Here is a 14,454-nt window from a genome sequence, read left to right as displayed (position 1 = left end):
AAGTCCACTAATTGATTTCCTTCCTGCATTTATAGTAAATATCATACGTGAGATTGAAACTCATTCGTTGAGTTCTATTTACAATTTAAAAATTAAAATGATTTAATGTCTTTTTTTTCTGACAATATGTAGTGGAAAAATTAAATTTCTAACCTCGAGATCGATAGTAAAAGTTTTACATAATTTAAGTTATATTCATTTTGGCATAACTTATTTTTTTTTCTTATTTTGTATATTCTAAAAAATGTCCTTTTTTTTTTTTCTATTTTGAGATTAATGAATGATAACTAGTGTTTAAACAAGTTTGTATTGACATTCTAAATAATGGTTTTTACATTCATATTAAATATTATAACAAAGTTTAATAACAATAATCAATATAAACTATTTAGACTACTTGAACTATAGCTTAGAAGATAAAGATGTTTCCTTTGCATGAGATCTATAAGTTGAAATGAAGTTGAAATCATTCACCACCTCATATTTGTTGTACTCAAGAATATAAAATACATATTTATAAAAATTAAAATATTTCGAAAGACAAAAGACCAAAAGAAGAATTAAATTTAAGAATCCAAAGACAATAATATGATTTAAACTTATTTGCTAGGATGAAAAAGAAAGGATAGAGACTTGAAAATAAAATATTCGATTCTTTAAACATTAATTTATATATCTTTCTCTACTTGTTCATATAACTTTCCAAATGTGTAAAAATTTTAAATTCTAAATTCTAAATTAAAAAACTAACCATGTTGAAATTCTAACTTTTCGAATATATTGGAGCATATGTTTGAATTTTTTTTTAAAAAAAAACAAATTGTTTCAATCCTTTGATATAATTTTAACATTTTTTATATATTTGGTTACCAGACCTTGCCTCAATCAACCTAGGGTTTGTTTGATTTAACTTTTCAAGTGTTTACTTTTGAAAATAAGTTATTTTGAAAAAATTGAAGTGTTTTGACAATCACTCCAAATAGTTTTTTAAACATTTTCAAAGTGTATTTTAGTTAAACAGTTTTGATCAAAAGAGTTTAAATAAAAACGATTTTTTAAAAAGATATTTTTTTCTTTAGTCAATCCAAACAAGTCTTATACACTCCAAATAAATGCTCAAATCAATGTATACATTAATGCAAACATTGTGATTACCATTATTATTTTGAGCTCAAACATACAAAGTGAGAATCAAGAGACCTCATACTCTTAATAAGATAGATGAGTTACTTCTCTTATAGTCAATTAAGTTTTAGATGGAACTCCATATTATCTAATACGGTATCAAAACTCATAAAACCCAAATGTGTATACGGTTCATTAAAAAAAATTAGGATCCAATCAAGAATGACGAACTAAAAAAGATGCACCATTTTGAGGGGCATATTGAGAATCTCTCATTTAAAAAATTAAGGGACCTTACAATCTTAATAAGATAAATGGACTACTCCTTTCTTTATCAATTAATTTTGAGATGGAACCCCAAGTTATCTAATAATGAAAGATTTAAACCACTGTCATCGAAGTTGATAAACACATACTTTATGTCAATTGGATTATGTTCATTTTACAATACCAACGTTATATATTCAACTAAAACAATAATCGACAACCATACTAAATCAAGACTTAACCCTAAATTAAATAACACAAGAAAAACACTAACAACACATATATATCCAAGATACAAAAATGAGAAGTAATGCAAAATTAAAGTGAAAAAAAAAAAAGAGAAAAATATATGAAAAATTGAAAGAGAAAGGGATATAGAATTTGAGGGAGTCTCGTGAAGTTTAGTTGACATATAGACAGTACAAAGGTCCCTCTCTTGTCTATGTCTTTCTTCTTCTTCTTTTCTTTTTTCTTTTTTTTTTTTTTTCCTTTTTGTTTTTCTTTTTGTTTCGTTTTTTTTTTCCCTTTTTGTTTGGTATCTTTTTTTTTTTCACTTTCTTTATATTTCTATGAAGTGGCAATGCCACAGAGACTGACGAGTCTTTTCTTGTTAGGGCCCTACTTCTTCTCACCCTTCACGGACCATATGTATATATCATCTTCTCTCTCTCTCTCTTTGACCCTACTACAATTATGGTGTAATTATTTTTACCTAAGGCAAAATACAATGCCATTTTCACTACAAACCCTGACTTACTTTTTACCATCCTCTCTCAAAAAATTAACCTCTCTAGCTAAGTTATTGGGGCCTCGGGTTCGTTTGCAAGTTTAGTCCATCAATTTTTACAATAGACCTCTCTCCCTCTCCCTCTCCCTGACATTCATGTGTATGCTTACAAAAATTTCTTAGGTCTCTCATGGCCTATTTAGTTGGCAATTAAATATTTTTTTATTTTTGACAATACGTAGGATGGAGAGATCAAATCTTTAACATCGAGGTTGATAGTATATATTTGTCAGTCATGCTTTCTGTTCTTTTACTATCTTTTAATTAGTATAATAATTATGGGGATGTGAGATCGAACCTTTGACCTCTAGAAGGAAAGTGATGTCAATTACTGTGTCTATATTAGATGTAAGAGAACAAGATCGACCGTTGGGCTTATTGATCTTTTTCTAGCAGTCTTTGGACTTGTTGATCAGTTTGGATCGGTCGTGGCTTGTTGATCAGCTTGGATCGACCTCTAGCTTATTGATCGGCTTGTGAGTTTTTCCTCGAGTTTGAGGATATTGAATCTTCAGCTTGTAGGTTGTGAAGATACGATCAGTTTTTTGAAGCCTTCTAATCTTCAAAGTTTCAAATAGTTTAGATCTCCAATTCTTCAGAATTTGAGTGCTCCAGTCTTTGAAACTTAAGAAGCTTCAATCTTCAGCACTTGAAAGCATGAGAGCGCTAGTTTTCAAGAATCGAGAGCTTCAGTATTTGGATCTTGGATGCTTAAGTCTTGGATCTTAAGAGCTTAAATCTTTAGAGCTTTAATATATCTTCTGATCTACAGAGTTTTAATATGTCTTCTGATCTTCAGAGCTTTAAAGGAGTTATGTTCTTCAGATTTTCAAAGCTTTAGAACTTCAAATTTTCAGAGAGCTTTGGTCTTCAATTCTTCCAACTTCCCCCCAAATGAAGAGGTAAGACCTCTATTTATAGAGGGTTTCACATGGGCCTTACATGGACTTGGGCCCAATTGCTTTATTGGGCCGAAATATTGGGCTTGAGCTTAATCTTTTAATTTGACCCAATATTTCACCAGACTTGAATTGAGTTGGGCCCGAGCAACTTTAATTACTCGGCCCGATCCAACTTATAATTTTTCGAATAGGCTTGGCCTTTCGTTGATGATGTGGCAACTTGTGATTCACCGAAATTTCTCATTCAACAGTTATATTATATTATTTACTTAGTTAAATTTAAAATAAATGAATATTTTTTAAACGTAATTAAATTATTTAATTTATTTATTAAAAATAATTAAATAAATATAATTTAATTAGATTATTAATAATTAATAATAAAATTTTATATTAAATAGTTAAAGATAATGTATTAGTTGGAATAAATTAAGTTTAAATAATATATTTATATTTAATAGTTAATTAAAATGGATAGTACTCATTAATTGATATTAATTATTTAGAAAAATAAACAATGTGAATTACTAGACGCATTGGAACATCTCAACTACGTTTGACACATTCTTAACGTCCTCATCACATCCACTACCCAATTCATTAATCAATAAAAATATAGGTACAACACAAGAGAGAGCTAGAGAGAAGCCTACAAAACACCAAGATACAAGCAAGTTACATAAACGCAAACAAATTGAGAGAAATGGAGGTGGGATTGTAATCTTTGAAAAGTTTTGATCAGTAGGACCAACCACCAGCCAAGGTGCAAACGTTCTCCCATATGGTCAGGTTGCTTCCGAAGGGATTAATTTATATTATTAATTAAGCTATAGTTTTATTGTTCATATCCCAAGTATAAAAATCTCACATGTAAGGAGGTATTAGAAAACCCACGTCTGATCGGTTTTAAAATTCTCTAGATAATAATATAATAGGTTTTAAAAAGTCAAATTCTATGAAACAAATAAGAATACTAAATGTCTGTCTAAAATCCTATGGCAAAACCTATGAAACAAACAAACCCTCAAACAATATTTTGAACTACTAATCCTTGTAAGTATATTCCACTAGCGTACTTTATCATGTCGTATTTTGGTAAATGATTTATTTATTTGATTAACAATGTTACATCATTTTTCGTTAGTTAACAAACTATCAATTTTAACTAAAAGACTATTTAAAACTATTTTTTAAATCTTGGAGACTAAAAGTATTAAAAAAAAATTATGGACCAAATAGACACTAAATTGAAACTTCAAGGACTAAAAAGTGTAGTAACTTTTCCTAAGATTTACTATAATTATAATTTAAAGTCCAAATACTTAATTAATATTTTTCAAAAGGTAAAATACATAATAAATCATTTGAAATTTTAGAGACAGAATAAATATATATTATTAAAGTTTTAAAACTAGATTTATAATTTATCCTAAATTCTGTATTAGTTTCTAAATTTCTAAAATTGTTTCTTTCTTCAGAAAAAAGAATCTAAAATTTCTATGCTTTTAATTTGTTAGTTTTTAAATGTTCATGCTTCGAATTTAAGAAATTAAAAAAATAATTATCTTGATCTTTAAATTTACTTCTTTTTTTTTAAGGATTTTTAAATTTACTTTAAAATTATTATTATTATTATTATTATTATTATTATTATTATTTTATTTTTTGATATGGTTGAATTTTGATTCTATTTGAAAGGCATATCTCACCTACTATACATATGTGATTACAACATTATAAATTCATAAAATCATTTACACATCAATAAAATGAAAACAAGAAATATAATTTCAAATTATCTATTGGACTGAATAAAATATCTAAAAATATATAGAGACCAATAAAATAAAATCATTTACACACCCTAAAAAATCTAAACTAATTAAAACAGAATAAAATCATATTTATTCACAATCATTATTTTATGTTTAAAATTATTTATTTTTTTTTTTTCATTTCCATATCTCTATCCATGCACGATTTATTAATCTTTTAATAATTTTTATTATTATCATCAACTTGAACATAATTCAATTGGCATGAATTTGTACTATATCAACTTTGAATTCTAAAGATTGATCTCCTACTCCGATATATGGTTAAAAAATAGTTTTTTTTATATTAATATTAGATATTAAAAAATGTTTATCAAATATATATTAACACTACATTATTCCCTCACAATAAGTGAGTTTACCAATCTAAACATAAATGGTCAAATTTAATTTTTATTTCGTTTCGAGTTACATTAATCATAATCTATTATCAAATTAAATACTAGTCAATCTAAATATAATTCTGTTGGGAGTTATACATCTACGATTGAATTTTCATCCGAAAGAAAAATATTTGGGTAATTCTTTTTTTTTTTTTTTTTAAAAAAAAAAAAAAGCAAAGTAAGTACTATTTGGAATAAGTAAATAAATAATGCAAGTATGATTTAAAACCTTTTTCTAGATTAGGAATGAAATTTGAAATAAATAGAAAATTTAAGTAGATATGAATGGTATAGATAAAGAAAGGAAATAGAAAAAAGAAAAAAAGAGAGAAAAGGTAAAATGGATGCACGACATAACTTTACTTTTATTTTATTTCTCAAAAATAGAAAAGAAAATTACTTTATCAACCATCTTTTTTTTTCTTGTTTGTTAGCAAAAAACATTTAATATTTTTCATTGGTAATTATATTCAATTAGTTTTAGATAACTATTTAATAATATATGTATTAATTATCAATTTGATTCTTATGGTAATTGTTTTAAAACATAACAACGTTCATCGAAGTTGAAATCTCAATGTTGGTTAGAAACAACATATTATATATAAATAATTTTCCAAAAAAATATTTTTTTAAACTTTAATTTAAAGAAAATTATTTTAAATGATAAAACTACTAAACTATTTACAAATAATAGTAAAATATCACAATTTACCTACGATAGACCACGATATACTACTATTTATGTCTGTCTATCTGGTCTATCGCAGATAGACGGTAAAATTTTACTATATTTATAAATATTTTGGTTCACTCTCCTATATCAAATAACCCTTTAATTTAATGATTTTCTTGGTTATTTAAAGAAACAACAACTCTTATGTATTTATTTACTTTAGGTTTGAAATGATATTGATTCTAAACTTAATATAAAAAAGAAATTAAAGGATAATTGAAGAAATAAACTATATTTTAAAATAGTTTTCAAGAAAAAAAAAACAACAGAAAAGCAATATCCAGTGTTTTTAAAAGAGAAAAGTATGAAAAAAAATAATTTTTTTTTTTGGAAAATATCAATTTATACCCATTAATTTTAAAAGTTATATAAATTTAAACCATGAACTAATAATTATATCAATTTAAACTCTGAATTTTTGTAAGTATATCAATTTACATCTTTTATTACACTTTGTTAGAGAGAACCTAGTGTGAAACTTAAAATTATATCAATTAAACCCCTTACCATTCATAAACAAATCCATTTGGACTCTTAGTCAAAAATTTATTTGAGAAATTATCTATCCATTTACCTCTAATTGTACATCCATTTTTAAAACTAATATTTGATAAAGTCTACACGTGTTTGGGAATTAATGCATGATTTTTTTAAAAAAGTTAATCATAATGAAGGGTTTAGCTTAGAAAATTTTTAGAGTTTAATTGACTCAATAATAAGTTTCACATGATATTAGTTGAACGACTCAATAATAAGTTTCACATGATATTAGTTGAACGAGATCTGGATTAGAGGCTAAATTGATACATTTACGAATATTTATAATTTAAATTGATACAATTATCAATTCAGTGTTTTAATTAATACAACCCCTAAATTTTAAGGATATAAATTGATATTTTTATTTTAAAAAAAACTCTTTCATTTCTATATTTATGAAACATACACACAATTGTATCACACCCAATATCAATCTTCTGAAATAGGATTAAGTGACCCATTATTCAAATTATTATTTGAAATTATGCTATATATACAAGGATAAATTATCCTTTTTTACCCCCTAAATTTTTAGTAATAGGTGCATTTAGTACCTAAAGTTTCAAAATGTACCTTTATAGTTATCGAGTAAAAATGAGTTTAAATGGTCATTGAATAAATTATTTATAAATATTGATATGACATTTTAAATTAAAAATAATAATTAAAGAAAAAGAGTGAATATGAGAGTGGAGGAGAAGATAGAAAATAATTTTTAGTTGAAATATTATATCAACATTTAAAATAATAATATTAAATTACTTAGATTCCTTCTATACCCATTTCTAAAAATTCAAAGACTAAAATGATATATTTTGAAATCTTAAGAATCAAACACAAGTTTTGTTGTATGAATGTCCTAAAAAATCATGTGAAAAAGTGATGTGGTTTCTCATAATCAACTTTTCTAACCTTTTGATGACATCGATAAATATTTTTTAGTATTATTTCTCACTTATTGCATTCTCAAATTTCTCACTCTCATCCATTTTTTTCACTCTCTTCTTGCTTTGCTCGTTTTTTCAAATTTGAAATTTCCAAATTTAAAAATTTTTAGATCTGAAGTGTGTAAAGGTTGAAGAGGTAAAGAGGAGAAGAAGAGGAGAATGATGTTTTTTTTACTTAAGATGGAAGAGAGAGAACTATAGGAAAAGAGGAAAAAAATAATAATAACAAAATATTTACTTAAGAAAGCAAAAGATTATATAACCTTAATTTAAAAAAGTTGATCAAATCTTATTTTGACTAATTATATAATTAATGGTACATGCAAATTCAGTGATCGAAAAGATAACTTTTTTTTAGTAAGACAACGATAGAGGTGGGGGATCGAATCTAATCCTAACCTCTAATAAAGAAGGTCGTGTTAATTATCGTTAAACTAAACGATCCACTTGGTAAAGAAATAATTTTTCCATCCTACTCTCATAATAAATAATTTCAATGTTTTTCACAACTGATATTTGCATTGATTCTTTTCCACTCCTACAGTTCTCTGAATAAAATTAGAAAATTTTCACTCATTTGACTTCTAGTAAACCAAATATTTTCTTCTATATTTTTCTGAAGAGGGGTTTTACTGATGTGATATTTTCACCTTTCATCTTCCAACAAATTTTATTTTCACCTCCTTTTTCCCCTCTGAGTTTCCTATATGTATAAATACAAACTTTAAGCTCTTCAATAATGTACAGAATAATGATTAACATGCACCAAAGAAAAGTCACTCATGGTCCTTATTAGTCAGATTCAAAAAAGAACTTTTCTACATCCTCCTCCATTTGCAACTATATTTATTTTATTTTATAATATTAAAAGACAATGACCCTCTACATATCTCATTTGATCTTATCAATTTTGAGCATAAATCTTTATTGCTTTTTTGTTTTATTTTACCCAAAGCTTAGAGATTGTTATCATCGTTTATATACCATGATCTCCCTCTTATATAACAAATGTTCAACTTTGATTGCGCTCGAACATACAAAAGAAAATTGGAAAAATGTCAATTTACACCTTTAATTACGTTTTTGTTTGGATTCGTGTGAGATTTATAATTTTATTGATTAAACACCTATGGAAAATCCTCTACATACTTGTGGAAGATATTATCTCTTTGGGCTGCTCTTTGGTGTATTAAGTCCTCTCTATTTTTTAATTATGATGCATCTAATATGTCACATTTGGAAGACTTTTCTCTAGCCTCTCATTATCTGTAAACATTGACTTACTTTGAGCTCTTCTCCAACTCTTCCTTTGTATCACTTTTTTATTTTTTTTATTTTTTTTATTAATGTATCACTTTTGGATTTGAGGTATGATGAGGATGTTATAGACATGTTAACTTAGTTGATATAACTAGGTGCATCTATTGGTCCTTCTTACCTCTAGTACATTATTAAAAAATAAATATCAATTAAATGCCTAAAATTTCATAAGCGAATTAATTTAGATTCTCAATTAAGATTTCTTTTGAAAAAATATTTATACGTCAAATTCTAATAGTCAATATCAATCCAACATTTAAAGAAGTCTACAAACGTGTAAGAACTGAATGCATAGACGATTCTCAAATTTAATATTGATAAATGATCTAAACAAGTTCACTTATAAAAATTTAGAAGTTTAATTTGAAACAATAATTATTTTGTAAGATATTTTCGAACTAAGTCTGAAGGAGAGGGTGTTAATTCATACATCTACGAAAATTTTCATTGACAAAAACCTCTCACCACTGTCATAGGAATAAGTACAAAAATAACAAGTAAAACAATAAAACTGTGAACACAAGAATTAACATTAAAAAAAATTCCTAATTGAAAAAAAACCATGAGAACTAGACAATTTTTCACTATCTAAAAAATTGTTACATAATCATAGAAAGGAAACACTTGTAGAAGACATTTTACCACTCACACAACTAAGTCAGATTACCTGATTAGTTCAAATTCGGATGATTTGAAATCAAAGATATACTCTCTAATAGTACTTAGAGTACTTACTTTCTTGAATATTTTCGACATGTAATAACTACTCTTCTAATATTTTGTCAAAACTCATCATCTCAAAGGTTTCATAAGTAAATTGATATTTAAAAAAAAATGATATTCACATGGAGATAAAAAAAAAAAAAAATTGAGAAAAATAAACAAAAAGAAAAAAAGGTGGTCCAGTTGAGTCCAAAGCTGACCGACTTTGAAAGCAGCCGTGTTAGATAAGGAGACAACAAATATAGAGAGAGTGAGATAAAAAGAGAGAGAAATAAGGAAATATTCTCTTAAGATTTCATTTCTCCCTGAATTTTCTCTCTCCTCTTCTTTTTTTCTCTCTCTCTCCTTTCAAGATTGTGAAACAACTTAGGGATTGTTTGATTCATTAAAGGTAGGAGAAATTTTATGATTTTTCGAGGAATCTTATGATTGATTTTTCATATTTTTGTTTCGTGGTTGGAATTTTTGGGAAAAAAATATGCATCATCATCATTATTATTATTTGGTTTCTCCCTCTTTAATTCTCTCTTTATGATCTATCTATTTCTTGTGTGCATGTGGTTTTAATTTAATTCTTCCTAAGCTTTATTATACTTTTATTATTATTTTTGTTCTAGTTAGCTGTTTAATATGCTTTGGAATTGAATTGAAGAAGACAGTAAAATTTAAGGTTTAATATTAATTATTGTCTTTTGTTTATGTTTATGTTTATGTTTTTTCTTTTCAGTTGGGACAAATTAGAGTGGAGATATGATGTCTGAATTTGATGGCCTTTCTGGTCTGTCCACAATCAGCAATTTGATTGGTCAACAACATCCAAATTCCAACCCTAATTCACTTGTTCCTCTTAAGAAGAAGAGAAATTTACCAGGAACACCAGGCAAATAATTAAAAACATCTCTCTCTTTTCCTTAATTTTGTTTTTTTTTGTTTTGTTTGGTTTTTCTTTCTCCCTTTAGTATTTTGTTTCTGTCTTTGTTTTTGTTTTAGATATAAATTCAATGTTAGGTTATTGTTAAATTGGTTTTTTTTGGTTGAGTTTGTAGTTTTGATCTCGTATTAATTTTTTCGATTATCCGTCGTTAATTTATAACATAATTAAGTCTTTTTCGATGACGATTTTGTTTTTAATTATTGAATTTGAAATTTAAACGCTGACATCGAAAAAAATATTGTTCTTGAAATCTTAGCTTTAATGATGGGTATGTAGTTTTTCATAAAATTTGTTAGAAAAACAACAAAAAGTAAGGTCATTCAACAATAACAACCCTTTACTGTTGTCATTTTTTTTTTTCAAGTAGAGGTAACTGAGATATGTTTAGATTGATGAAATTGTTTGTTTTAAACTATGACTGATGATGAAGTAAAAAAAATCAAACAGATCCAGATGCAGAAGTAATAGCAATGTCTCCGAAATCTCTCATGGCGAAGAATAGATTCATTTGCGAGATATGTAACAAGGGATTTCAGAGAGACCAGAACTTGCAGCTTCACCGACGAGGGCACAACTTGCCATGGAAGCTTCGACAAAGGACGAGCAAGGAAGTGAGGAAGAAGGTTTACGTGTGCCCGGAGAAGAGCTGCGTGCACCACGACCCGGCGAGGGCGCTCGGCGACCTCACCGGGATCAAGAAGCACTATAGTAGGAAGCATGGTGAGAAGAAATGGAAGTGTGAGAAGTGTTCCAAGAAATATGCAGTTCAATCAGATTGGAAGGCTCATTCTAAGATATGTGGGACAAAGGAATACAAATGTGACTGTGGGACTCTCTTTTCCAGGTTCAAATCTTTATTATTATTACTATTATTTTCTCTATTCAACTATATGTATAGACAACAAATAAATGTATGCTAGCTGATTTTCTAATTAATATTCCATGCATTTTCTTTCTTTACATTTTGGAATTTTATATCATAACCTTTTTTTAACTTATCTCTCGTACATACCAAAAGATTGAAAAATATACTTTAGCTTGTTTATTTCCAATTTAGTCCCTATATTTTTCAAAATTTCTACTTTAGTTCTTACCATTCATTTCAAACGATTTCGTTTTTTTATATGTGAAAGTTAAATTTGACCCGAGTTTGAGCTTAATAAACATTAGAAGAATGAGTACGAATTTTCATTATAAAAAAAAAAAAAAAAACTCAAAAACAACTTCGAGTTTCTCAATCTCATGACCTAAAAATTGAATCTTATCATCCCACAAATATCTTTATTTGACTAGTGTATAGTGAGTCATAAATGACTAGTATTAAATATTAGTCTATGGTCCTTTATCTATTACATGTGTACAGAAATTAATGTGTTAGATAAAATTAGATAGGGACGAAATTGAAACTAATACTAATCTAGAAAGACACAAAACACGAGAAGTTTTGTATTCTCTAGTTTTAAGTAAATGCATGAAATAATTAATCATCCCATTATTCATATGGTAATTATAAATAAATTTGATTTGGTATGAATTAACTCTTTTGTTTACTTGGATATTGAACACAGAAAGGATAGCTTCATTACTCACAGAGCATTTTGTGATGCATTAGCTGAAGAAAACTCAAGAATAAATCATCATCCAACCTTCATAAACAACTTTTCTCCTACTTCTTCACTACTTTTCCAACCAAACTTCGCCGTCGTCGCCACTGCCACCACCGCCGCCGCCATTGCCGTCGATCAAACCTCCCTCGTCCACACTTTTCCTAACATTATCTCCGAGCACGAAGGCGACCACAAGCCTCGTCCTCTACCACTGTCGTCGCCGCCGCAGCTCCCGCTCTGGCTCGACCCTCCACCAAATCCTAACCCCTTTTTCTCCGCCGCCACTGCCATCCACAGCTTCTCCGACAACCCTACATTCTTGCCGGAAAATCACCACCCTTTTTTGTCGGAACCGCTAACGACGGCCTCCTCATACACAGCGGCGCCCCACATGTCCGCCACCGCACTTCTCCAGAAAGCCGCCCAAATGGGTCCCACTAGAACCCCAGCCACGCCGCCAATTCTCTTCAACGCTGCGGCTGCTACCACCGGCGCGGTATATGGAACGAGCAATTCCGCCGTCTTATCAGATGTCCGTCCGACGACGATGAAGCCATTACTGGGCGGAGCAAAGGAGGAAATTGGAGGGCAGAATTTGACCAGAGACTTCCTCGGCGTCGGAAATCAGGTGGTGCATCTCATGCCGGTGGGTTCAAATCAATATAGTGATCAGAGCCGCCGCCATTAGAGCGACGATTTTCAGTTTCAGCTCAACCACACACTGCTAGAAAAAAAATTGTAATATGGATAATAGAAATAAATTAAATTAATGAAATCTTAGAATTTTATTTTTTCTTACGAACGGTTTAAATGTAACACAGAATGGAACAAGAAAATTATCCTAACGAATTAGGATTGAAAATTTTTTCTTCCACTACTGATGGAGTTTAGTGTTAGTTTTTTTTAGTAGGGAAAAAATCAAATGATATGTAATATATATTTTTTTTGGAAATATTATAAAGATTTCGACGAGTTACGTTTAGGTTAGCATTTTTGTATTATATATATATATAAAATGTCGATAGGAATATCAAAATCTCAAAGAAATGTGTCGATAGAAATATTTATAAAATGTGGATGTTATAGGAGTATTTATGAAAAAATTATGAAAACAAAAACCGTGATTAAAAAATCAAATTAGTAAATAAACATTCTACTGTTTTTATAATAAGTTAAAATATTTATTATTTATATTATATTTATATTTATGTTATTTTATTGCTTAGGTTTCGTTTGGTAGTTGTTTGGTTTTTTTGATTTCTTAAAACTAAACATATTTTTTCTCAATTTTTATACCACAATTTTCATCTTGAGTTGAATTCATAGTCAAATTCAAAAATCAAATACTATCTTTTAAAAACCATTTTTTTTCTCAGTTTTTCAAACTTCATTTGATTCTTGAAAACATTGGTAGAAAAGTTGATTTAAAAAAAAAAATAAAAGTGAAATGTGAAAGAAGTGTTTATAGACTTCATTTCAAAAACCAAAAACAAAAAATCGAAAAGTAACTGAACAAGATCTTAGTCTTCCATGCTCATGAATTTTCTTAAACGATAGAATAGAAATGTCAATTTATTCCCTTATGCCAATGTCGACCAATAAAAATATAAAAATATTAATAGAAATGTTGACATGTCAATAAAAGTTTAATAGCATGAATATAAGTGATTGTTTACTATGAGGTAGTTGAAAATGATAATGTTAAAATTTATCATTTGTTTTAAATCTAATACCTTGCTCATAAACCAAATTCTATATCTTAATTTTTAAAATTGATTAGTTCAATGTAAACATTTTTAAAAAACTAATAAAAAAATAATACCATATATTTTTTAATTGCAACTATTTGTCACATACCAAACAAATAATTCAAAAAAAGATAATAGAAATGTAAGTTGAAAGCTTACATTTATCCTTTTAAGAAATATAAATTATTTTAAAATATAAACATAGACATTTTAATAGTATTAACTATTTTAGCCATTATATTTAAACATTAACAATTTAGTATTCTTTTATCTTTAATTTTTCTAAAAATATGTTTGCCAGAATAATTTTAAAAGATACCATAATCTCAAATTAAATCTTAATTTCATGTACTACGTAATAAATCAAAAGTAAATTTTTAATATCTATTTTTTTTAGAAAAATGAATCATTAAAAGGTTTGGGACTCATTTGCTCAACATTCTTAAACTAGAAAAATTAATAATTCACAAGTTTAATTTTAAACAAAATACAACATTTTTTCATGACTTTTTTTTTTTTTTTTTTTTTATATAACAAATAAAGAAAGGGACTTCCTTGATAAAAAGAATATAAGGTGGAATTGGATGTGGAACTTTCAAC

At 27.5% G+C, this 14,454-nt stretch overlaps 1 protein-coding gene across 1 annotated transcript; it reads left to right on the top strand.

The window, feature by feature from the left end:
- Window positions 1-9,807: 9,807 nt before the first annotated feature.
- On the top strand, window positions 9,808-13,088 carry LOC120083111 (zinc finger protein GAI-ASSOCIATED FACTOR 1-like). Its single transcript, XM_039038669.1, has 4 exons — window positions 9,808-9,956; window positions 10,293-10,445; window positions 10,947-11,343; window positions 12,068-13,088. Exons 2-4 carry the CDS (start codon window positions 10,316-10,318, stop codon window positions 12,792-12,794), a joined length of 1,254 nt encoding a protein of 417 aa, XP_038894597.1. The 5' UTR covers window positions 9,808-9,956; window positions 10,293-10,315; the 3' UTR covers window positions 12,795-13,088.
- Window positions 13,089-14,454: the final 1,366 nt, after the last annotated feature.

The sequence above is a fragment of the Benincasa hispida genome, chromosome 8, assembly GCF_009727055.1.
Source record: "Benincasa hispida cultivar B227 chromosome 8, ASM972705v1, whole genome shotgun sequence".
Lineage (NCBI taxonomy): Eukaryota > Viridiplantae > Streptophyta > Magnoliopsida > Cucurbitales > Cucurbitaceae > Benincasa > Benincasa hispida.
Note: the sequence above shows the minus strand (reverse complement) of the source record. Positions and strands in the feature narration are given on the sequence as shown.